Source organism: Fomitopsis serialis (genome assembly GCF_022376445.1).
Source record: "Fomitopsis serialis strain Sig1Antser10 chromosome Unknown B0H18scaffold_89, whole genome shotgun sequence".
NCBI classification, from domain to species: Eukaryota; Fungi; Basidiomycota; class Agaricomycetes; order Polyporales; family Fomitopsidaceae; genus Fomitopsis; species Fomitopsis serialis.
Window position 1 is genome coordinate 100,287 of NW_025955049.1, and position 22,585 is coordinate 122,871.

The 22,585-nt window shown below is 55.2% G+C and overlaps 9 protein-coding genes across 9 annotated transcripts; 8 read left to right on the forward strand and 1 right to left on the reverse strand.

Annotated features, from left to right (window-relative positions):
- Nucleotides 1–3,739: 3,739 nt before the first annotated feature.
- B0H18DRAFT_668279 (uncharacterized protein) lies at nt 3,740–4,776 on the forward strand. The gene is made up of 3 exons (XM_048039056.1): nt 3,740–3,948; nt 4,022–4,381; nt 4,439–4,776. Exons 1-3 carry the CDS (start codon nt 3,796–3,798, stop codon nt 4,649–4,651), a joined length of 726 nt encoding a protein of 241 aa, XP_047888937.1. The 5' UTR covers nt 3,740–3,795; the 3' UTR covers nt 4,652–4,776.
- Nucleotides 4,777–5,781: 1,005 nt separating this feature from the next.
- Nucleotides 5,782–6,521, forward strand: B0H18DRAFT_1123055 (uncharacterized protein; the record flags this gene model as incomplete). The annotated part of the gene is made up of 2 exons (XM_048034631.1): nt 5,782–6,195; nt 6,285–6,521. 2 exons carry the CDS (start codon nt 5,782–5,784, stop codon nt 6,519–6,521), a joined length of 651 nt encoding a protein of 216 aa, XP_047888938.1.
- A 2,408-nt stretch (nt 6,522–8,929) lies between these two features.
- B0H18DRAFT_1106941 (uncharacterized protein) lies at nt 8,930–11,692 on the forward strand (the record flags this gene model as incomplete). The annotated part of the gene is made up of 10 exons (XM_048032701.1): nt 8,930–9,268; nt 9,336–9,431; nt 9,509–9,589; nt 9,650–9,869; nt 9,937–10,045; nt 10,108–10,261; nt 10,323–10,512; nt 10,591–10,741; nt 10,794–10,949; nt 11,013–11,692. The coding sequence occupies 10 exons, from the start codon at nt 8,930–8,932 to the stop codon at nt 11,596–11,598; spliced, it is 2,082 nt and encodes a 693-aa protein (XP_047888939.1). The 3' UTR covers nt 11,599–11,692.
- Nucleotides 11,693–12,005: 313 nt separating this feature from the next.
- Nucleotides 12,006–13,168, forward strand: B0H18DRAFT_668441 (uncharacterized protein). Its single transcript, XM_048039057.1, has 2 exons — nt 12,006–12,272; nt 12,561–13,168. The coding sequence occupies exons 1-2, from the start codon at nt 12,270–12,272 to the stop codon at nt 13,017–13,019; spliced, it is 462 nt and encodes a 153-aa protein (XP_047888940.1). The 5' UTR covers nt 12,006–12,269; the 3' UTR covers nt 13,020–13,168.
- On the forward strand, nt 13,169–13,714 carry B0H18DRAFT_668442 (uncharacterized protein). The gene has a single exon (XM_048039058.1). The coding sequence runs from the start codon at nt 13,318–13,320 to the stop codon at nt 13,681–13,683; it is 366 nt and encodes a 121-aa protein (XP_047888941.1). The 5' UTR covers nt 13,169–13,317; the 3' UTR covers nt 13,684–13,714.
- Nucleotides 13,715–15,236: 1,522 nt separating this feature from the next.
- B0H18DRAFT_668451 (uncharacterized protein) lies at nt 15,237–16,559 on the forward strand. The gene is made up of 5 exons (XM_048039059.1): nt 15,237–15,705; nt 15,780–15,991; nt 16,053–16,071; nt 16,154–16,208; nt 16,273–16,559. The coding sequence occupies exons 1-5, from the start codon at nt 15,586–15,588 to the stop codon at nt 16,446–16,448; spliced, it is 582 nt and encodes a 193-aa protein (XP_047888942.1). The 5' UTR covers nt 15,237–15,585; the 3' UTR covers nt 16,449–16,559.
- Nucleotides 16,560–17,366: 807 nt separating this feature from the next.
- On the forward strand, nt 17,367–18,504 carry B0H18DRAFT_668462 (uncharacterized protein). Its single transcript, XM_048039060.1, has 5 exons — nt 17,367–17,427; nt 17,500–17,544; nt 17,602–17,730; nt 17,783–18,422; nt 18,487–18,504. Exons 2-4 carry the CDS (start codon nt 17,539–17,541, stop codon nt 18,320–18,322), a joined length of 675 nt encoding a protein of 224 aa, XP_047888943.1. The 5' UTR covers nt 17,367–17,427; nt 17,500–17,538; the 3' UTR covers nt 18,323–18,422; nt 18,487–18,504.
- On the forward strand, nt 18,256–19,184 carry B0H18DRAFT_668469 (uncharacterized protein). The gene is made up of 2 exons (XM_048039061.1): nt 18,256–18,422; nt 18,487–19,184. Exon 2 carries the CDS (start codon nt 18,487–18,489, stop codon nt 19,084–19,086), a length of 600 nt encoding a protein of 199 aa, XP_047888944.1. The 5' UTR covers nt 18,256–18,422; the 3' UTR covers nt 19,087–19,184.
- Nucleotides 19,185–19,977: 793 nt separating this feature from the next.
- On the reverse strand, nt 19,978–21,747 carry B0H18DRAFT_912789 (uncharacterized protein; the record flags this gene model as incomplete). The annotated part of the gene is made up of 5 exons (XM_048041565.1): nt 21,441–21,747; nt 21,143–21,388; nt 20,561–21,077; nt 20,231–20,383; nt 19,978–20,117 (listed from the first exon to the last, which is right to left on the reverse strand). Coding segments are annotated over exons 1-5 (1,323 nt in total), but the record flags the coding sequence as incomplete, so codon positions are not given.
- Between the last annotated feature and the right edge of the window lie 838 nt (nt 21,748–22,585).

Genomic DNA, 22,585 nt, shown 5'->3' on the forward strand with positions numbered 1-22,585 from the left:
AGTCCAAGCCAGTGAGCGCTGAGCCTTAGTACTCAGTCACGGTACTATGAAGGGCTTTATCGGACAAAAATTATACACGGTAGTAGCTTAGCGCAGCACACGGTCCGGATCGCAAATGGCCCGAGCGGTTCTGGCGGGCTGTATCGGGCGCCGTCATGAAGCCTCGTGCTACCAAACCATCCCGCTTTTGGGCTAGGAATTCTACCAGATCCTGATCTGCGCTGACTGATCACCTCACTCCCGGCCGTTTCTTATCATTTCCCGCCGAATCCTGTCTGGTCCTGAGTGCCCCTAAATGTTCATGCCATGTCGTGTACCGTTGCATCCCGTCATAGCCGGTAGTGCACGCCGTTTCATTCGAGATCTTCACAGGTCAGTTGCTAATTGGCATGAAAGTCTGAAGTCCTGTCCTCTCACCTTCCGTCCCTTCATCTCCTGTCCGCCTGTGTACCTTCGTCTCAACAAACAGTTGCTCCGCCATCAACAAGTGATTTTGTCCGAGCAAGTATTTCTGTCCAAGACCTCTCATGTCTACGACTCGGGTAGCCATGGTGCTCTACACGATCGGTTGCCACTGGCAGTCTATTCCGCTGTCTTGGTACTCCATGGTGAGCTCCTCCCGCTTGAGCATGAAACCGACCCGGTGGAACGTCTCAACTTGCCTTCAGCTCGCATCCGCCTTCAGCTCACATCCGCTTCTCGACAACCCTCACCCTCACCACATCTTTCCTGCCTGCCACTGCCATTTGAGTTCATTCTTTCACCCTACATCGCTCGTTTCTCTGTTAGGAAGCACTGCTCCAATACCCGCCTCAAAATTATGAACACTGAGACATTTATTGGGACTCTACCGGGACCGTTGTAAGTCGTCTCCGAGTCGCTGCGATTTTCAATTCTTCTGGGTCGTTTTGAGAAGTTGTCATCCTGACGTCTCTTCCAGTTCTGCGGGTATTGTCTCGCAGCCTCATCCTGGTCCACCGTTGGGACCTGGGTATGTTGTTCCCTTGTCAGCACAGGTATCTATTGACCGCCTGCATTACAGCTCTAGATCGAATACACCTGTAGTCAGTGCTCCTCCGCTTCAGCCCATCCCGCACTTTCCGCCTATCGCTGGTCGAGGTACACCTCTTGCTCCGCCAATTCAAGCGTTCCAGCTTCGACCGCCCTCCTCGCAGTCGTCCGATGTGCGACGTGCCCAAAGTGCACAGTTGCTGCCACTAGATGCTTCACATCGTGGTCAGGTGCGTGTACTTCGCGTTTTTGGATCTTATTGTGTTTTCTGAGGTGTCCATGCATAGGCTCTCACTGCGCGTGCGCAGTTTGCACCAGGTGAAGTGGTCGACATCATGATACTGCCATGCTCGGTATGTTGCACTTATTAGTACCTGCATGTTCCGTGCGGCGTTGTCTTTCTCTTCTCATGCCATACACCGTGACAGCTCCAAGAGGGGAAACGACTGTTCAATCAGGGGCCTTTTGCAGTCTCGGAAGCGGAGAAACAGACACTGTTTACGCTCCTCAGAGACCATGGCTGTGTTGTGACTGTGACATTGGATGAGAACGCCCCGCTCAGGCCTTTGCTCGATCAGCACATTCGCCAACAGTGTGAACGTCATCGATTCACGCTGCTCAGCTCTCAATCGACCTGGACTCTGCCTGGCCTACGCATCCTCCAGGGCACGAAGCTTCAATTCGTCCAAGCGAGCTCGCAGACACTGATCAACCCCGCCTCATCTCTGACGTCAATCAAGCGCATGTATGCCAAACTGCAGGGCGCCTTTGCCCCTGATCGGGTTGTCATTCCTGTTGGTACGTTGACATCGTTGCATGTGACTCTGCGCTGTGAGTCCTGATCCATCCAAATCCATTAGTCCCCGCCAACGGTGCGGTCTATGCGCCTATCACTGCCTTGGTTGCGCATGATCATTTGAGTCCGGACCATGAACGGCCACATCGCTGTTTTTCCGCTCGCTTCTTTGCACTTGTCCGCCCTTCCTCGCATGCCAGCGGAGTTATTGACACCTTCTGCACTGAGAACGACTGTCTTTCCGCTTTTTCGTCTCTTCCTTCGGACTCGGGTTCAATCATCGCACATAATACTACTACTTCGCCTCATACCACAACATCTTCGGCCTCTCTCCTGCCTCCCATAGTCCCAGTTCTTCCGAGTCGTCCTAACACTGCAGATTACGCTGCACCACACGTGTCAGTTAACGTTCCTGCACCTCATCCTGTCCAGCCCTTTTTACCCTTGCTGAATCGCGCCAATTCACGGACTCCTACTCTCATAGCTCCAGCCCAGGTGAGTATGCAAATGTGCGTGTGGCGGGTGATTGCTCATATGGTTGATATGTGCTTCAGTCCCTACAGAGCAGTCCGCAGTCCATGGCTATTGACCCTCAATTGCTTGCACTACCACCTTCGACTCTACCGATCTTCGCCCCGCCGACTATGCTAGCTCCACAACCGCCTGTCCCATCCAGACGAAGCTCGCCATCCCCAGATCGACATGTTGAACATCGTCCTATGCCCTTCCCCGACCTTGGTGCACTGTACTTTCCATCTGATCGCACAGTGCCGGTTGTGGGGCTCCGACGCTCTCGTTCTGAGAGCATGGATGAATTGGTAAGCACAGTCGCTCATCTGGTGGACTATGCCATTAGTGACTGGGATCCGCCTTAGAGTACGTCTTCAGCTCCAGCTTTGAACCGCCAGCGACTAGTACAGGTTGTGGATGATACCAACTCGGAGCGCCGAGTGTTGTCTGTGTCAGCCACTGCGACAGTGAGTGTTTGTACATTACCTTGGGCACAGCACTGACGAGCGTGGCAGGACTGGCAGGCTAGTCTCTTGCAGCCAGTGCGCCCAGATGCCAGCATGGCGCTCAATTTCCGGGAGGCATTCGCCCGAGCTTGCTCCGTCACTTGGGAGCGAGACGGCGGTGAACCCCAGGTGTATATTGTTGCTCCGAACGTCAAGTTCGCTTCACGTGCTGTGATCACACATCTCGCGCATCAATTCTGGATCAAGTATGGCCGAACACCACCTGTCGGTGTCTACAACGCGCCATACCGGACTGAAGTTGATGATGTCCCTCTCTCAGCGTACCTGAACCCTCTGATCCGTGGGATCAACATGTGCGTCCTTCTCCTCCAACTCAACCGGTAGCCAGTACTGACTAATTCAATTATTGCTAGTGGCCCTGCGGTTGGACGTGGTCCTGAAGTGGCGACACTCCTTGAGATCATCAAGACATTGGTCAAATCCCACGAAGAAAATGAAAAAGACAATGCGGAATTTGAGCATCCATTACGCCTCCTCTCTCAGCCAATTCCCATGCCATGGGGTCTATGGGAGGTGCGCCATGAGTTTTTGGTTCCCACTTTGGAGGACTTCACTGCTGGCAATCGTCATCTGGAGGATCAGCGCATGGCGATAATTTCAGCGCATGGGTTGGTAACAGCGTTGGTCATGGGTCATCACCTTCGGGCGCCCAGACCAATTCATCCGCTTGTTATTCTCTGGGCCATCTTGGGCGATCGCGCCTTCGAGATGTCGCTCGAGCTCCTCGAGCAGTTTGACCGCGATGCTGCTGAGGAACTTCGCCCCTGGTTTGCGCTCGGACCCGTAGACCCTCTTCCATCGGGTGCGAGGCATTTGGCTCATCCTGTATGGAGTCTGTTTATGAGCCGACTTGGTATTCAGGTATGATTGATCATTCTGTTTCTGTTTTGTTTTGCCACCGACTGAAGCCCTGTTCAGTCGCCCCGAATTGGCTTCACTCCGGATTCATCAATGAGACTGGAATGCACACGGCAGCTCATCAGTGCAGTCGTGTTGGGAAAGGTCACGACGAACGCTTTGGAGCTGCAAGCGTTCCGCCAAGGTTTCAACTTGGAGCTCGCTACCAACGATGCTTTAGGCGGTGATTTGCGACAATTGACTGAGGTAAGTCATTTTTTATCGCCACATGGACTCGAATGTGTATTGGGTGTATTGATGTGTCTTACATAAATGCCAGCTATTCTCAAGACCCGTTGCTGTATCTGGCGACCGGACCGTTGCTCTGGACCCAGTTGTCATCATCAGAACCTTGTACAACCGCACTGTGGATCAACCCCAGGATGTCGCACGCATCATCTCTTTCGAGTTCACTCTAGGTGGGCTGCCGAATTCGGAGCGCACCCTTTACGAGCGCATCTTCAAATTTCGCCTACTTCGCTGGCTACATGGACATGGTCACCCCGATCACCACCTCGTTCGTGATACCCTGCTAATGGACCATGAATACGGTGATCCAACTACCCTTCGTGCGCGACTGCTCCTCCAAGCCGTCACAGAGTGTCAAGATCTCCCTGTGGATCCCGGCTGGCGTATTGAGGTGCATCTTTCATTCATCCTGTGTCTCGAAACATCAACCTAACAAAGAATTGATCAGTTCCGATTCAAACACGCGCACGTCCGCGACAGCAGGGAGCCTGTCCTTGACCTACACACTTGTGCTGGGTACTGCGTCATCGAGATCAATTCATGGCTGCGCAACGCACTTCTCGAGGAGTCCGAGTTTGGCGACCCCTCTGCTGTCACGCTCTTCGACTGCTGGCTTCATGAGCAAGTCCTTCATAATCAGAGAGACCATTCTACTGTTTGATTGGTACTTCACCCTCTTGCCTTTCTTACCGTCATTTTTGTCATTTTTGTTCTGTTCAAATCTGTTCTGATCTTTTCTAATGTTCGTTCTAATGGGTGTTCTATCCGTTCTAATGTTCGTTCTAATGGTCGTTCTAATCCGTTCTGATTTGTTCTAATATTCGTTCTAATGCTTGTTCTAATTTGTTCTAATGCTCGTTCTAATCTGTTCTAATCCCGTTCAAGTAACACTTGTTATGATCTCGTTGTAATGCTCGTTAGATGGTGTTCTAATCACTTTGTAAAGTGGTCTATTGTCTCAATGATGATTGTCACATTACTCCTTATTCATTGGAATGGATAATGAATCAGTGGATGGGGACGCACAACGGGATACTATGGTGAGTACGAGTATGCAGTATGCGATGGGCGCTTCTGGCTTAGCACATGTCCCGCTTACAGCTTTGAAGATTAAGCTACGAGTATCGGAATATATTATCTTTGCATAGAGAACGTATGTTTCGCCACAAAATATATTGTGGGCAAAGAAATCTAACACCGGGAGGAGAGTAAGAGGGTCAGAGCAATTGTGGCGCGAAACGGCGTCAGCGCTTAACGAAGGGCGACGCAGAGGTTGGCCTTACAACATGTCCAGCATTCAGCGTTGAAGAATAAGCTACCATATTTTTGAAATGGGCTCTTGGGACCATTCGGACATGTTTCTTTGAGAAGAATTGTGTCGGCAAAGATTGCTTCCGCTCGGAGTTGAGTAAGTCTGTTTTGCAGCAGCGCCACCCCGGCGCTTACGCCGTGCGGTCAGTCGACTGTGTCCTTGCCCCTTCACTCGACCATCACTCGACCATCAGTCGACCGTGCAGTTGTGCAACAAAGGCTGAAATGTTCCCTACCCTCTTTCATCCTCGCCCTCCCACTTCCCACTTCCCATCGCCGTGCGCCCACCACCGCCAAAGTTTTGCAATAGTCTAACACCCAGCTCGGTGCCGATCTCTGTCTCTAGTCCAGCGGCGACCCATACTCCTCCCACAGCGACTAGTACGACTTCGAGGATGACTACGCTGGCATCCTCGCCTGCCAGCTCGCAGTTGGCATGCACAAGATGGGCTCGCGTCGGCCTCTGGCTTCCAATGGAAGATGACCAGCCTCAAAGCCAGTCCGGCCTTGCACGCAACCACTCGCGAGCACCCAAACACCAAGTGTCTTCGCCGCCGCCCTTCAAGCGTCCCTCGCACTCCTGCGCGCGCTGCAGCAAGCGGTGTCGACATCGGTGACGCGTTGGCCCTGACCGCAAGGATCGCAGATACCCTCCTGATGCACGTCCCCGCGGCGAAGAACGAGACCCTCATCGACTTCCTCGTCCGCCTCTACTCCGTCTATGTCGACCTCCACTCCGCGTACCTCGAGATCAAGCCCCTCATCTGCCTGGACACTGTCGATCTGCAGGCCCAAGTGGCCGATGCGCGCGACTTGTCCGGCGTGGACAAGCCTGGCTCGCAGGCGACGACCTCGAAGGGCAAGACTGTTTTTGCTGATCGCGGCCCGCCGATGGTGAGCACGCATGATCTCGTACTATCGTGTCGTACTCATGCGTTGCAGGTTCAGGCTGGCCCGCTCCCTTCGGTCGTGATCTCACCAAGGCGGAGGCGTACATCCAGAAGTTGGACGCGTCCACCGGTCCCTCGCTCAAGCTCACTGTCCTCAACGCTGAGGGCTGCATCTGGACGATGGTCGCCGGTGGTGGGGCCTCCGTCGTGTACTCCAACGCCATCGCCGCGCACGGCTTCGCGCACGAGCTCGCGAACTACGGCGAGTACTCGCGCGCGCCGTCCGAGGGCCAGACGTACGAGTATGCGAAGATGATCATCGACTCATGACCGCGTGGCGTCCAGGCGGTTGCATGTGCTCTACACCAAGCCCGCGCGCGATCCTGAAACTGTCGACACTGATGCGATGTACAGCTTCTGGTCTCGAAGCTCGCGTGGTCCGTGCGCACCGCCTCGTCATGGGCACTTGGTGTCCCCGACGACATCCTCGCTTACATTCTCCTCGCCTACCTGTGCGCACAACCATAAGGCCCGCTCAGACACAGACCTGACGCGTCTTCGCCTATTCTTGTGCTCCTGCCCTCGTTCTCGTGCTTGCACCCCCGTCTTCTTCTTTCCCCAATCATTTTCACCCTCGTCCCGCCGTCTTCTTTCCCCAAGCGCTCTCGCCAGTGCGTGCTCACCCTCGTGCCTTTCCTCTCGCCCTCAACCTGTCGCTCACGCACGCACTCGCGCTCTACCTCATGCTCGCCTCGAGGACTTCGCACCCTTCCCGCACGGCCGCAGGTCCGGTTCAGCGCACACACGGTCTGCCGTGTCATAAGTGCACCTTCCGCGGCTGCGACAACCCCCAAAGGTTGAGGGCGCGAAGCATCGCCGACCAGTCCTCCGACGCTCAGCAGCTGTGGCGAGCTCGTTAAACAGGGTCTCTCCTTCGCCCGCCGACACTTCCTTTCGCCCGTCCACACTCCATCGCTCTCTGGTACGCCCACACACGCCACCCATCCCTTGCTCAACCGGTTACCCGCCAGCTACCTGATTCCGCAGTCTTTGTACAGTCTAGGAGGCCCGCCTGATGCGCTGAGCTCTGGCGGCCCCTGGGGTGCGAGATCAGAGCCATCAGACGTGCGACGAGGCGACGAAACCGGCCTTACCGTAGAGGGTCTACACGTCATGGACGGATGCGTGGTCCGGCAACAGTTCTGCCACGGGGGCCGAAGGTGCTGGATGGTGAAAGGGTGTCAGCAGTAGGACACGGTGGACACGACACGAGCCTCACCGGGACACGATACGGTCGACGTATGCACGAGGCTACGTCGCGTGTGAAGATGTCCTGGAATGCAACAGTGAGTACGCAGCACCACACGCCGCAGGCTTCGTGTCGACGCACAGGCCAGGACGACGACACCTGACTACGGGACACGCGTCGCCGACACGGTGCACGATAGAACCGTGCCGTGGACGACGTCCCGCCCAGGCTACACGGTAACCACGACCTACGAGCCGAGATCCCTCATTCACCTCGGAACGATCCTCCGCCTCCACGTTTATGACCGAGCGGCGCGAGATGGACGGGGAAAGCAGGCGAGTGCCGTGCGTGCGTGTCTGCGCTGACGATCATTCCCAAGGACTCTCGAGACCGTCTGCGCAAAGGGCCCGAGGGCGTGGAGGGTATCTGCCGAGCCTCGACGACGAGACGTCTTGGCCGATCAGGGACGTACATCCATCTTCTCAATGTCAGATGCTCACGCCGAAACCCGCGCAGTACAACGCTCAGTGACGCTGCGTGTACCGAGCTCGGGCTACTGTCTTACGCAAGCCCTCACGAACGCGGTCTCGAGCACGTCGCTCGACATCGGCAGGCGTGTGTCTGCAGTCTCCCCCGTCTCTGAGGCGTCCTGCGTGCTGGTATTGACCACGGGTGAAGCAGTCCGTCACGACTCGAAGCCGGCGTTGAGCTGACTCGCCGCGGAAGCAGACGACCACCCGGCTCACACCGGCTGCCTCCAGCAACGGCTCACATGCACAGGGAACTGCGCAAGTAGGGCGGCCAGGGCCCGTCCTGTGCTGACGCAACGACCGCAGGCGACATGCTGAGCTCCGGCATTCGCGTCCTGCCGCGCTTCTGTCAGAGCCCGGTCACGGGCGAGTCGGTTCGCTGGACGTGCGGAGACCGATCGGGCTCGCGGTCAGCGAGCCGGACGGCGTGCCTGCGTGCCGTCGACTAGGTATGAGGCAGTACTACATGTTCAGCTGCGTTGTAAAGATCGGAGCGTCCCGCGCGCAATATATTTCTTGAGAGGAAAACGTGAGTACGAGTGAGATCAAACTGAGTGAAGTAGGCGCACCGGGAGCGGAAATGAAGCGGCGCGACGAGTCTGAGGCACAAGTCATCACAGACGTTTTGGGACTTGTGTTAGTAGTTTGGTCGCATCTTGAGCACTATGCGTAGTAAATGTGAGTATATCGTCGGAATTGTGCATACCCCGCTCGGTATGCGACGTACTATACGTGTCAGGGTTACGTTATGTGAGGAATACAGACCATTAGTGCCGGTTGTTCCGAAAGGAGGTGTGGCTGACCGCTGACGCGACGCGTCGGTGGCGCGGCGCCTCGGACGCGCCGCCGCGTCGCGTTGAGTGTTGAACACGATTGTGACACACCTGCTATCCTTACATCCAGACGGTCCTCCTGTCCCCCTTCCTTTCATTGTCTCTCTTGCTTGTCGGTGGTGAACCATGCCCGAGATCCAAGAATGTTATTGCAGTGGACTTCAACTGCAAGACTTCTACGAGGCGAATTCTGAAGCTGACTGGCATGTACTGGCTTTGTACTGCGATGCAACCACCGATGAGCCTAAAGCCCCTGGATCACGCCATGAACGAGGGCTTGTGGATAAGCTCACCACGTCTTCAAAAGTCCAACGAGGCAATACAAGTCATCAAACACCACTTTGGCCGCCGTTTCTGGCAGATCATGCTCGACCTGCAGGGTTTCAAATGCAAGATCTCGTGCTCACGAAGGTGCTCTACACAAGCCGGAGCATTGTTCTGAACTTTGGTAGATGCTGGTTCCAAGTGAGTTTTTAGCATCTTCGCCGATGCCTCGGTATAACTGCAATGTTGACACTCCATTCCACTGAAGCTCCAGTATCTCACTCACACGTCAATCCAGACCTACCGTCGGGCATATTGGGAGGTTCTCAAGGAGACGTCGTACATTGGTGATGGAGACATGAAGGTGTGTGTGGCGAATCCATTGCTGGATTGGTTGTACTTGCGCTTTGCTTGCCGAGATGACACTGAGTTCCATTGTAGATGCGAAACTTTCGGATTGGGCTAGCATTCGAGTTCACGGATTTTGTTGTAGCATTTGTCTCCCATGATCAAGTTTTCCAGGTATGTGTGTCCGGCCCGAATCACAATGTCATTCATTTTTCTCATCTTGTGCACAATTAGGTGACCTGGTCATTGACCGAGAGCGGTCTCGCACACCATGATTTACACGTCCTGGATCAGTGGGACAATGTCTTGGCACGTATAGCGACCTGGTGCGAGACGTACTACGTAGCTGGCCGAAAGAGGGGGAAACGATTGGCGATGCATGTGCTCCGTTTCACCGGAGATGTTTGGTTCGGTATCGGTGTGTATACCGTCTGCGAGATCTTCTTTCTGGCTGGTGAGGAAGTTTTGTTTGTCTAGATTCTGACATTTGCTCACCTCGGTAACTGCAACTCGGTTCACAGGAATATCACCATACCTCCGAGAGCAGGAGGTATTTGGTAATCCATCACGCCTCGCGCGGTTGGTGTTGGCATACTACACGTTTGTCTATAAAGCGGTCAGAAAGACATGGTGAATGTTATTTGTTACGCCTTGTTATCATGCTACGACACTGATACATGATCATTACCTAGGCCCAGGCGAGTAAAGCCGTGCATCCGCGATGGTGTGATGGCGCCCACTGTAGATGAACGACTTCGTGTGGGGAACACGATGTGTGTGTGGGCGAAGGATAAGGCTGGTGTTTCACAACGCCAGTCTAATGTTATTGCTGGCCATGCACATGCGGTAAGCACTCAACCATCACAATGAAATTTGTCGGTCAGCTAAGTCATGACTTGCACCATAGGATGCAGCATGGGCATCTGACGACGAGCTGTTTGATCCGTTTGAGCCGACATTCATGCGTGCTGCCCTGGAACGCTCCCCGCATCTTGGCCGCATCGTGTTCGGTGAAACATGGCCGAGCATTGCCAGTGCGGAGCTCAGTTCTCCTGGCTGTCCCCCTGATGTATTGACAGCATTCCTGATGAAGTTCGGTTCGTGCTATTACTCTATCAATCTCTGTCCACCTCTCTGGACGGTGATGTGACTGAAGCCGGTTACTGTGTTTGCAGAGTCTCGCAGCAAGAGCACTCATCTCAACATCACCACCCTGACACCACTGTTTCTCCCTGAAAAGGATCTCTGCGCTCGGCGTGCGCTAACGTATCGTTACCAAGTCGGTGGCAAGGGTGTGTGGTCTGTAGTAGCCGCACCTCGTGAACGGTAAGCATCAGAACTGTTCATTGTTGTGTCTCTCTTATGACTCTGCCTGTAGCCAATTCAAACGTACAGACAAGACCGAGAACCTGTTCCGGTACATTGTATTGAACACGGCGAAAGTTGCGGTTGGGCCCTTAGAATATTGTGCTAATGCTGAAGCCATTCGGAAACCTTCCAAGATCGGTACGCGCAAGAATGGTGCACAATTTTAGTGAGTAACCAGTCTTGTCAACGACCGCGGTGCCCATGTGCTAATCTTATTACTCTCACCCAGTGTTCTTCCATCTCGGGGAGCACTCCCGTCCCATGTCCCACTTTCACTGGCTCGTCGCAATCTCAAGCATCTGGAGCGTAGGAAGGCCATGACCCCTGAAGCTCGAGCCAAACGTAAAGCCGCAGCGCAAGCTGCCAAGGTGAAAGCCGACATCCAAGCGAAGAAGGCGAAGGCCCGGGCGCAGAAAGCGGCAGCAAAAGGCAAAGGCAAATCGAAATCGAAAACACCGACTCGGACAGTGCAGACTGGTAATACCTCACTCACCGCACAGCAGCGCAAGGCGAGGGAAGCCCAGATGAACATTTTCAACAAACAGCCGCACATCCTCATGCGCGTGCAGGAGACCTCCGCTTCGAGCATCGTCCAATCGAACGAGAATGCCACTTTGGACTCAGATGTGGCGGTTTTGGTCAAGACAGTCAAGCGACGCATACGCGCGGACCAGGAGGTGATATCGAACCAGGTCGTAATCCAGGAGACATCGAGACCGCGTCGCAGCAATGGTCTGGTGCTGAATACCAAGGAGCATCCTGATGATGCGGCACTAGGCATCATGCATAGGAGGAAACGCAGCCGTCTGACATAGATTTTGATTGCCTACTGCCTATCTACTGTGTCGAACATCGATTTGTAAAGAACACGTTGATTGAACCTGTCCAATCCATCATATTGAACTCACCTATTCCGATTCATTGAACTCATTGAATTCTGCACTCGAGAGAATTAAGCGCCAGCTCGGTGGCGCGCGCGACATGGTCACCGCGACCTTCATACTCTCCTTGTGGTGGAAGTAATCTTTGCCCACACTATTTTTTTGCGCGAAACTTCAGTTCTCAGAGCCAACATCGTATATTCCAAACACTATGGCTTAATCTTCAAAGCTGAAAGCAGGGCGTGTGTTAAGCCCAGCGTCTCACGTGTCACAGTGGGTGACTTTCCGTGACACTATCACGCTCACATCACACATCCCGCATGTGCAGCCACCAGCTCTGGCCTGCAACCTGCGCTGCACGGCCCATCCACCGGCTCTATGTGTTTCGTCTGCTCGACATGTGCCAAATCGCCAGAAGCATCTCTCTCTAACCAACATACATCTGGCAACCCACTCGTCACTTCGTATCTGCCCCTCGTCTGCACTCTGCCAGCTGTAGCTGCGACCTCAAGCCGGTATGAACTAAGGTCGTGCCCTCGACCGTGAACACTCTTTCAAATACGTGCAGTAGCTATCGATATGACTGCAGGGAGTATGGGCTGCAAATGGTAAGCATTTATCGACCCAAACCCCTTTGTAAACCGACCTATACGCCCCTTTCTCTGGAGTCCGACAAGGACTTTGTCGAGGCACCCCACGCCAACGTGCGCAGGCTCTTCCGACGGCAGTTCTGCGTCGATGTCCGCGTTGGGGATCGGCCCGGGTGATTGCATCCGCAGACTGCCCAAGGTGAATGTGTGCTGCTGTTGAGCTGGTGCCGCCGCCGCTCGATCACTTCCTCTCCCTCATTCCCTACACCTCGACGCACAGATCCTAGCCTAACAACCTCCCAACAGATGTGTCTGTTCTCGTACATGAGCAGCCTCGGGCTCTTCACACCCACATCGCAAAGGCTACCCGCCTTCGCTCGTCAAGACTTCGCCGTGAAGGACACCCACCTGCGCTTCTCCACCCACCTGCGCTTCTCCGCTCCCACTTCGTACGTGCTCGTCTACTCACCCTGCAACTCTCCGCACCCATTTCGTCGCAAAGGCCACCCGTCCGTGCACCACTCGCCCGTGCTTCTCAACACGCACTCCGCCGCGAACGCCGCGAGCCCGCGCTGGTCCACTGTTGCATTCACCATCCACCGTTGCGCTCGTCAATCCGCCCGAGCTCGTCGACCCTCCCGCGCTCGTCCGCCACCTGCACCTCTCCACATCAACGCTTGTCGACCCGCCCACGCTGGTCAACCTGCCTACGCTCGCCAACCTGCCTACGCTCGCCAACCTGCCTGCACCCGCCCACCCGCCTAGACCTCTCCGCACCCACTTCATCGCAAAGGCCACCCGCCGCGCTCGCCAATCCGCCCGCGTCCGTCCACTTGCCCGTGTCCGTCCACTTGCCCGTGTCCGTCCACTTGCCCGCGCTTGGCTATGCCAACTGCCGCGAAGGACACCCGCCCACGTTTCTACAACCTCCTGCGCCTCTCCGCTGCCCTTTCGTTTTGAAGGCTACCCGCGCCCGTCCTCCCACTTGTGCTAGTCCACCCGCCCGGGCTCGCCAACCTGCCCGAGCTCGTCCATCCACCACAGCCACCTCAAGCCTAAGCCCATGCTCGCTTCCCCAATCCTCGATAATCTCATCCGCTCCGCACCGAGCCGTTTCATAGGCCGCTGGCAATACAAGATGCCCTTTGCGTGGCACCTCTACACGCAGAACATGGCGAGGACGGATGTTGCGTCCCCACCGCCCTCTGCGTCCGTCGCCGCCGCCGCGCTCGCCTCTGCTGGTATCCCTGGCTCGCTGCGCAGAACATCCCGGGGAGCACGCACGGACCAGCCCACGATCGTCACCACGAGCATGACCGCGCCAGATGGTGTCTGCGCGCGGTGGTGGCCTGCCGACCTCAGCCGGTCGATGCTGCGCAATCTTGCGGTCGGGTTTCCGGTGGATCAAGTTGCTCCAGACGCCGTATAGCGACGGCGACCAACGACATCGCAAACACGGGGATTGCGCCGGTGATCAATGGCATCTCGCGGTCAACGGACTGGAGTTCTACGCGCAGGGACGAACATCCGAACATCCGCCCGTTCGACTCGCATAGAACAGGTCGACGCCGGAGGTACGTCCACGAGGCTGAAGGCGGGGTTGAAGATGCACGCACTTGCGCGGATCATCTTCTCGCGGCGATGATGTGTATGCGGGAGTTGGAGACACTTGAGAAGAGCTTTCCTGACGGCCGAAGGTGTGTATTTTGATTGCTCAGACCATCGTGCACCGGACTGACACTGCAATGCAGAATCTGCCATTACCTCGAGGACAGAATACACAAACTTGCAGACAGACCCGTAGGTCTTTACGTCCCTGACTTCAACTGGGACCTTGTTCACCAACACGCGGGGCCCTCGCCTCTTTACGATCATCTCGCTACGCCCGGTTCCACACCTGTCGAGTGCGAGTCCGGAGCACGAGGCGGCGAATTGAGAAGCCGCACTGCAGGATATTATTCTATGACGCCTGGACATCCAGGTCAATGAGTTCTCCCCCGAAATTCCTCTGACATCATACGGGATCGACTCCCTGTCCGTGGGTCGCACCGCCCTCGCCATCGGGCCGAATCTATTCGTGTGCTCGATGCAGCTCCTGGGTGCGCTCAGTATGTCTGCTCTCTGCGACAGGCTCCATGAAACAGCGCCGTCTTCGACGAGCTCGGCCCAAGCGTCGCACCCTCGCACGGCGGCGGAAGACACCAAGCTGCAGACGATAGTGACATTCGTCGGCATGGAGGAGGGTGACCCGCCTCTGTTCATCGTCCACGGCGCATCGGGCAACGTCACGGCGATCACGCACGTGGGCCAGCACAAGAGGGCGAAGCCCTTTTGGGCTGTACAAACCTGCCCGGACACGCCCCTCCACTCTCTCCGTGCCATGTCCCAGTATTGCTAGCTATCCGGGCAGTGCAGCGGCGAGGACCCTACCGCGTCGGCCCGTACTCGGCGACGACCGTCATCGCGTTCATGCTGGCCGAGGAGCTGCTCGGTGCGGCGAGGAGGTCGAGCGGATATACCTCCTCGCTCATTCTTCGCTAGTCTTCATCTTGATGTTCGTCACCGCAAGCATAGCCGCGGCAGAGGGTGTCCCCACGCGGTGGCCCGGGTGTACGCCTGCAGACCTTGGCGTGCCGAGGCTGTGCAGCATTACGGTCACTCTCGCGCTCGGCGACATCCTTGGTACCACGATCGAGGCAGCGTCGATCACGGTGCGCTTGGGTCTCGGCGCAATCAAGCTGCTCCAGACGCGATGCAGGGAAGAGGACGTCGCGGAAAGGGGGATCACGCCTGGTGATCAGTGACATCTCGTGGTCAGCGGACAGGAGTTGTACACGAAGGGGACGAACCTCATCCCGTTCAACCCATCCTATGTGAGCGTCTCGACGGAGAAGGTGGGGTGGGTGCTCGAGAGCGTGTTCCTCGGTCTTCATAACATGGTCAGTAGCCTCGTGTCTTCGATTGTAATATACACGTGGTTGACGTGTCCTGTGCTTACCTAGCTGCGCGTATGCGGTGGCGGTATCTACCAACCATCCGGCACGCACACCGGTGGGTACGACTGGCGCCTGGATGTAGATCCCGGTGGGCGACTCGATGGCGGTGCTCCTCAGCCCAGTCGACAGCGCCTGGATGTCAATGCCGGTATTTCTCCGGATGTAGGTGTGGCCGGGCAGCAGAGCAAAGCTCGAGATGTCGAGGTCTTCGAGGACGAACTCGACCTCATTATCCTTGTACCCCGTCCTGCATCGAATGAATCTACGTCACACGCCCAGGCATACTCACCTTGGACTCAGGATTCATTTGATGACTCGACGCCGTCTCGGTGGTCATGAGCCTGCAGGGCGTCGGGGCGATCCTGCCGGAGGGTGCGACGCCAACGAGCGCCTGGATGCTGTTGAATGTTTTGACGACGCTGGCGGATGGCCGGACGGTGTTCATGGAGTCCTACGTGAGTTCGCCGCGGCTGTCTTCGGCGTGATCATCGTTCTGTCGCTCGCGGACGCTGAGCTCGTCAACCCACAGGTGACCATCACTCTCGGGGCGAACTACACGTTCACTCTGTCCCCTCAGAGCGGTGTTGCTCCTTATGCGTGGGTGGACCATCCTTCGGGGACTGTTGGTTACTTCATCGACACTACGACCGGAGCGCCTCTCCTGCGCCCTCGCGACCTCTCCGACTGTCGTACTGTCGTGGCGTACAGTACAAGACTTGCACGCTCGCCGGATGTTGTAAGGTGAGTGTCGACCCTCCAGACATGAGGACGGCTTGTTGATGTATAGACTCGTCTACCGCAGTCTACCGCTTCATGAACAGGTACGCCTGCCACGGTGCAAATGGTCGGCTCCCCTGTTAACGCAGTGCTGGTGACGAATGGTCGGCTCACCTGTTAACGCAGTGCTGCTGGTTCCCTCGAGATTTCCATACGCGGGCGACGTTGATCCAGATGCGGGGTGAGTTTTATGTGTTGAGAGAGAGAAGGATGTCCTGCTGATGCTGATCCGTGTACATTTGCAGCTCCGTGGCGACGTCTCGGACAAGGGCCAGCCTACCTCAATGCATTGCACGGTGGTGCCAGAGGAATGCGCAGGTTGTGTAGAAGTGCAGTGCGCGGGACGACGAGATGGGCAGACAGGGCCAATTCGAGCTATGAGGTGAGTATCAATCATTCCAGGGTAAAATGCCGATGTTGACCCTGACGATGTCCGCACATGCTGAGCGCCACACGGACACGGTCTCGGACTAGCTACGTGAAATGTCAATACGGACAGGCGTGTTGCTGATGCGCCCCGTTGTCAACGTTATCAGCTGGCGGGGGCATTGGACAGGGTGTTAGGCTCTTCGACGCGGCCCGGCCGCGCAACGCAGGAACAGCAGTGCTCTTGGTTCATCGGAACAAGTACGGCCGTGGCGGTTCATGGGACTGCCTGAACCAGACCTGTGTGGCGGTTCACGTCAATTGACTGGATAGCTGTAGGGCCCTGTACGGTTACGAGAGGAGAGTGACCTGGTGCCATCGTGTCAAACAGGACTATGCGGTGTACCTTGGTAGTAGTGCTAGTAGTTGTCGTGCTAGCAGTACCGCTACCAATAGAATCTGCCTCTGGACGACTCGCGTGTGTGAGCCACACAAGCCCGATGTATGTGCTCCTGTACATGACTGCAAGCCCAACTGTGCGTGAAGCTACTGTAAATGGTCATCGAGACCTACGTAGAAGTGAGAAATGTATAATCTATGGCACTTGGATACTTGTTTAATGAATATGCATTCACGCGAGGTGTACAGAATGGCTTTCTGCACGCGCGCACTCTTTCAAGCAGGGTAGAAACTGCGCCTCCACACAAGTGTAAGCGCCGACGCCACATTGTCACCGCCGTGTTCTTACTCTCCCCCTGGTGGAGATATTCATTGCCCACACTAAATTTTGGTGCCAAATGCATGTTCTCATATCCAACATCATATATTCCAAATCCTGGGGCTTAATCTTCAAAGCTGCAAGCGGGACGAGTGTTAAGCCCGGCGCCTCATGTGTCACAGTGGGTTACTGTGGGTGACACCATCACGCTCACATCACATGTCCAGTACTGTCCGAAGCTAATTGGGGTTCGTGAACCCAGTCATCGTCTAAATAGACCTGGTGAGCATAATTCATTGTGCAATGAGTGATACCGGTATGTACAGTCAGTCACAGGCCTAGTGCACTGCAGCATCCGGATACTAAACATACTATTGCCTTAACACAGGCACCCCGCCGGCAGGACCTGAAGATCGCAACGCAGATAATGACGGTAATTGCACCCACAGATTATTGCGACACAGCTAGACACTCATTTTTGTATGCACAGATACACACCTTGGTTTCAGTGTACTGGATGCACAGGATACCTTACGGCGTCTCATGGCGCTCTCTGGAACTCATTTTGAAGCCCCGGAAAATTATCGTGAACGTAGTCATGCGACATCCACATCCACTCGTACGTCCTCCACCCTGAATCCAACAGCAGATAATCAATGCATGTTGTGAAGCAGCCGAGGCGGCAGCAAACCATCATGTTGAACAGACTGATGACGAGAATATTAACGGAGCAAGTGTCGCTGACGAGCCAAGAACCCATGAATACTTACCGGCCTCGCCGCCGCATTTGTCTGCCCATGAGCCTGTACCGCTCCCACCGCTCCCGCTGCCTGTACCGATTGAACCGCCCACCAGTGCCCAACCTTCGTCTTCGGTCACTGTTATCATCTTTACCGGATTTGATGACACTATTGTCGATCGTCCAAAGAGCTTGCTCGAGATCGTACTGGTCGAACCCCCATTTACACTCCAACATTTACTTTCCAGCCTCGCCGCACCCGTCCAGGGCGACTTATTCAACAATTGATCGCGCAGGGCCGGGCCTCTCACACCTACATTGGCACTTCTCGTCACCCACTCGATGTTGCGGAACACTCACCGGACGAGTACTTCAGCTACCAGCGCAGCTTCCGCGAGCACGGAAACCTTGCTGCCATTCTGAATACCTCCCTTGGACGCGCTACCATCGAGAGCTGTGGAACGGGCCCTGACTTTCCAAGCCATGCCGAAGTGTACGAGCACGCTCGGAACCTTCAACCCGCTCTCCCTGATCATCTTCCTATTTATGCAATATACTGTTATCATGATCCGGTAAGTCATACACTACACTTGAATCACAGTGGCTACGCACTTATACAGTATGGAACGGCGATAGATGGTGTTGAGCCCAACTTCCATGGCCACAAGTTCAGCAGATCCCGCACTGGCAGTCCCTCTGGGTGCGCTTCGACTGGGCAGTAACACTGAACCTAGCCTGGCACAACCACTGATTGCCTCGTTCCCCGTGTCCGATGCGGATGGGACCACCAGCCACGCTCAGCCACAGCCAGTGTCAGCGGAGGATGCGGATGCCATACTCCTGCAACAATACATCGAGCAGCACTTCACTGCGGAGTCGGGCGTTATCCGTGATATTCAAAGTCGCCAGGAACAACTTCAGGGCCATGCTCGGCCGGGGCGGTCACACACTGCGAGGAACCGACGACTACCACTGAACCTGTGGTTGTTCCGGTTCCGAATGCTCAAGACGATCTTCTCACATTTTGGAATACCTGTGAACAGCCCTCTAGGCACCGTGGAGTCACGCGTACCAGGATCCACACCTCAGTTGGTGGGATCCAGAGTTCAAGGGAAAACCGCTCGTGTGACGTATCAAGAGATCTTCAACTGGGCAGGAGTAGAGGCGAACACTGCTGCCAACATTCGCCCCATCTACCTGCATCTCGAAGCTGCGTATCGCGCGAACCATCCTTGAACCGCGCAGATGTCTTTGCCACCCTACCGGAGGGACCGAAGCAGCTGATCAAGCTTGCTGGCGCCATCATTGAGGGGCCGTACTTCAGTGGGATTGAGGAGGATCTCGACACCGATGAGCAGATCCCTTGGGTGACGATGAAACAGTCAACCTGTACGGAGGGATTACGTGTCTTCCACAAGACCTCAGGGCGTAAGTGCACTCAAGTCTGGCATCTGCACCGGGATGATGCTGATTCCAACGCTTTCCAGACTTCATAGGCCAAATTGCAGGTGCCCCGTAGGGGGATAATCGAGAGCATGCATAGAGAACGTGAATGGAAAACATAAATTGACGTCACTCAGGATCAATAGCATACATCTGCTGGCATATCCTAAGAGCCTCGACCCAGACGAGACGACAAATGCCCATGTCTCGAGATGAACGGTTGACACGCAGAGCAAGTTCTGCATCCAACGCAGCAACCTCAGCTGGTGTGAACGGGCAATTTGGCGCCTCACATTCGACCACAGACAACTCGCTAGGGCGTGTAAACCCTGGAGAGAAAGGGTTAGCTGCCTCCCACTCATCCGGGTTGTTGTTGAGATGGTGCGCCATGAGCATCGGATCGTCTAGCACATCCCAGTCAATGCCATACGCCTGTGGGTCATCAATGGCATCGTGGAGGGGTTCGCGTCGCTGGACACGAATGTCTTGGTGATTCCCAATACCTCGTGGCCCATTCTCGATCATTCCGAAGATGAAGCGGTCGCGCGGACTACGAGAGCGGTCTGTGACGTGCCGCTCATGGAGGGAGTGGCTGTTCCAAGACGCTGCCCAGTCATAGACATCGGCGTTGATATTCCCAAGAAACAGATGGTGAACGAGCCAGATGTGCGCAGGGCGGGAAGAATGGAGACCTGCGTTGTGCTCAAGCTGAAGGAAGAAGTTCTTCCACTTCTGGCCTACGCCACGGGTGAAGTCGTACCATAAGCGCTCGACACGAGTGTTGTGGACGCTCCTGGATAGATAGGTAATTGTGAGCTCCAGATCTCTGGGTAGTACGACAATGCTGACCTGCCCCATATGTATGATCCCCGCCCATGACCTTGATGCTCATCCTGCCACCGAGCAACGAGCACATTCTCACCTCCATGGTCACCACGTACGCGACTGGGATCTCCACAATCAGCGCGTGCATGGTGGAAGAGAAGCAACACTGTCTCGGCCCGATTGTTGTTATGTACGCGGATGCCGACAATGTACCGGGACCAGCCGTCAATGAAGCAATGAACGACCAATTTCCATCGAATGAGCCCTGCAAAATTGAAGAAGGTACATTGTGAGTATTGCGTCACTAAGAGTTCAACAGCTTCTAGTGAATACACACCGTGCTGACCATCGTGGTGCCACAGTGCGTTTGGGCCGGCCACCTTGTATATTCGGCGGTGAATGCGCCGATCAGCGAAGATGTTACCGGTAATGCCATGCACACGGACATAGGCCGCTAAGAGGCGCGTACGAGGAACACGGTGGCCCTGAGAACGCAAACAGCCAGCCAGCATGCGACGCCCAAAGTTGGGGAACACGGCGAGGATGGAACTGACTACAGTGTCAAGTTCGCCATCAGATAGCGTAGAGACAGGTGGCGTGGTTGATGTATGAGTGCGGGTGACAGTCCCGGATGCATCTGTGACCTGCTGAATGACAGGTGCTCCAGGTTCGACGAGATTGTGTTCAAGGGCACGTCGACGGACAGTGCGACTTGAACAGCTGAAGACAGGCGCCAAGCCCAGAGGTCCCCGCATCTGTAAGCCAGTCTCAAGGAATGAGGGGTTGATCTCTACGCGTGGGCGCCCCCGGCGTCCAGTCCGCACACGCTCAGCAATGACTATGGGCGGGCCTGCTGGCGGATCAGACGAGCGGTGCACCGCTTCATCAAGGACCTCAACCATATTTGAGACGCCAAGCCGGAGATCGTTGAACTCCACAGGGCGAAAGAGCGTGCAGTGCTGCGCAGAGAGAAGTCATTGTATCAGTTGAATTGAATAAATCTAAGGGCATCGAGAGAGCGTACAGGTTCCACCTCAGCCAAAAACCGCAATACCTCCTCCCTCTGTTGCATCAACCTGTCTGCATCCCCAACTTGGGTCTGAGCCGCTGTCGTAACCCGATCACACAGCACAAAATATGCTGAGCGGATGTTATCGACAAGGGTATTCGAACGGGTGAGATTCTCCGTGGTGCTGTCGATGCTATTGACAACGCTGGTGAGACTTGCACGGAGGTTCGCAAGCTCGTCTGGGGGAATGATGGCATGATTCTGCAAACAATTAGCTTAGACCGAAGAAAGACAATGAACGAAATGAGCGTACCTCCTCGGCATCCGCAAACAAGCGCAGTGCCATTTCCCGGTGGATGGGCAGCACTTCCGAGTAATCTGCAATGCTGTGGAGCAACACCCATGCCGTGCGGTCGCACAGAACTCGATGTCGGAATCGAATGGCTTGTAAACTTGAGTGGTTGCCAGCCGGGGTCAGATGCGTGATAATGGCGTCGTCGAGTGCATGGAGCATAGTCGTGACACTGTGTTGGAGGTTGAGAAACTCATCCTGAGGGATAGACACATGCTCCTGTGCCATTCAGTGTCAGTCGAAAGCCCGAGGTAAAAGGAGGTAAAAGAACGAAGGCTCACCTGATCTGCGTAAGCCTGAAGGCGGAGAACATCTTCCTGTCGTTGTGTGAAGATCTCAACGTGACCAACAGCATCAGAGGCCTCAAGCACAGAGTGAATGTCTCGGGAGAGGATCTGGAACGATGTGCGTATGTGATTGAGGACAGCAGCCATGGATAGAGAAGTGAGAAACACCGGGAAGTGTCGCCAGGTCACTGACAGCGGGGGTGAAGGTGTTGAATCTGACTGACTCGGGCAACTCACAGCTAGCCTGAGAAATTGTGTTGGTTCGGTGTCCGGAAATCACAGGCAGTAGTAAGTACAGGACCGTACAGGATTGTACAGGATCATACAGGATCATGAAGGATCTCCTGCGAAGTTACATGGAGCGACAGGAAATGACAGGACAGGAACGGACAGGAACGAACAGGAACTGACGAGAACTGATGGGAACGAACAAGAGCTGACAGGAATGGAGGTGTGTATGCCATTCCATGCCGGATATTGAATGAGCGGCCATGTATGCGTAGATAGATAGCAGCTTTTAGTCCAGCCCCATCATTCATGCGAGCTCGGAACGTGTACGTACAGGACGGGCACACAACTGGAGGAATAGGACTGGACGTGGGCGGACATGATGGGACAGGCTGTGACAGGACATGAAGGGACGGCTATGACAGGAACGTACCGGATCCGATAGGATATGATAGGATATGACCTATGTGCTTGAGATCCCTTTCGATTCCGAGCCAACCTCTGATTTCCTGAGGTTACACAAAGATAAAGAAGAGATTCGGAAGTGTCCGATACTGAACCGTATGTTCTGGTAAGAAACCTTGTGGTCTG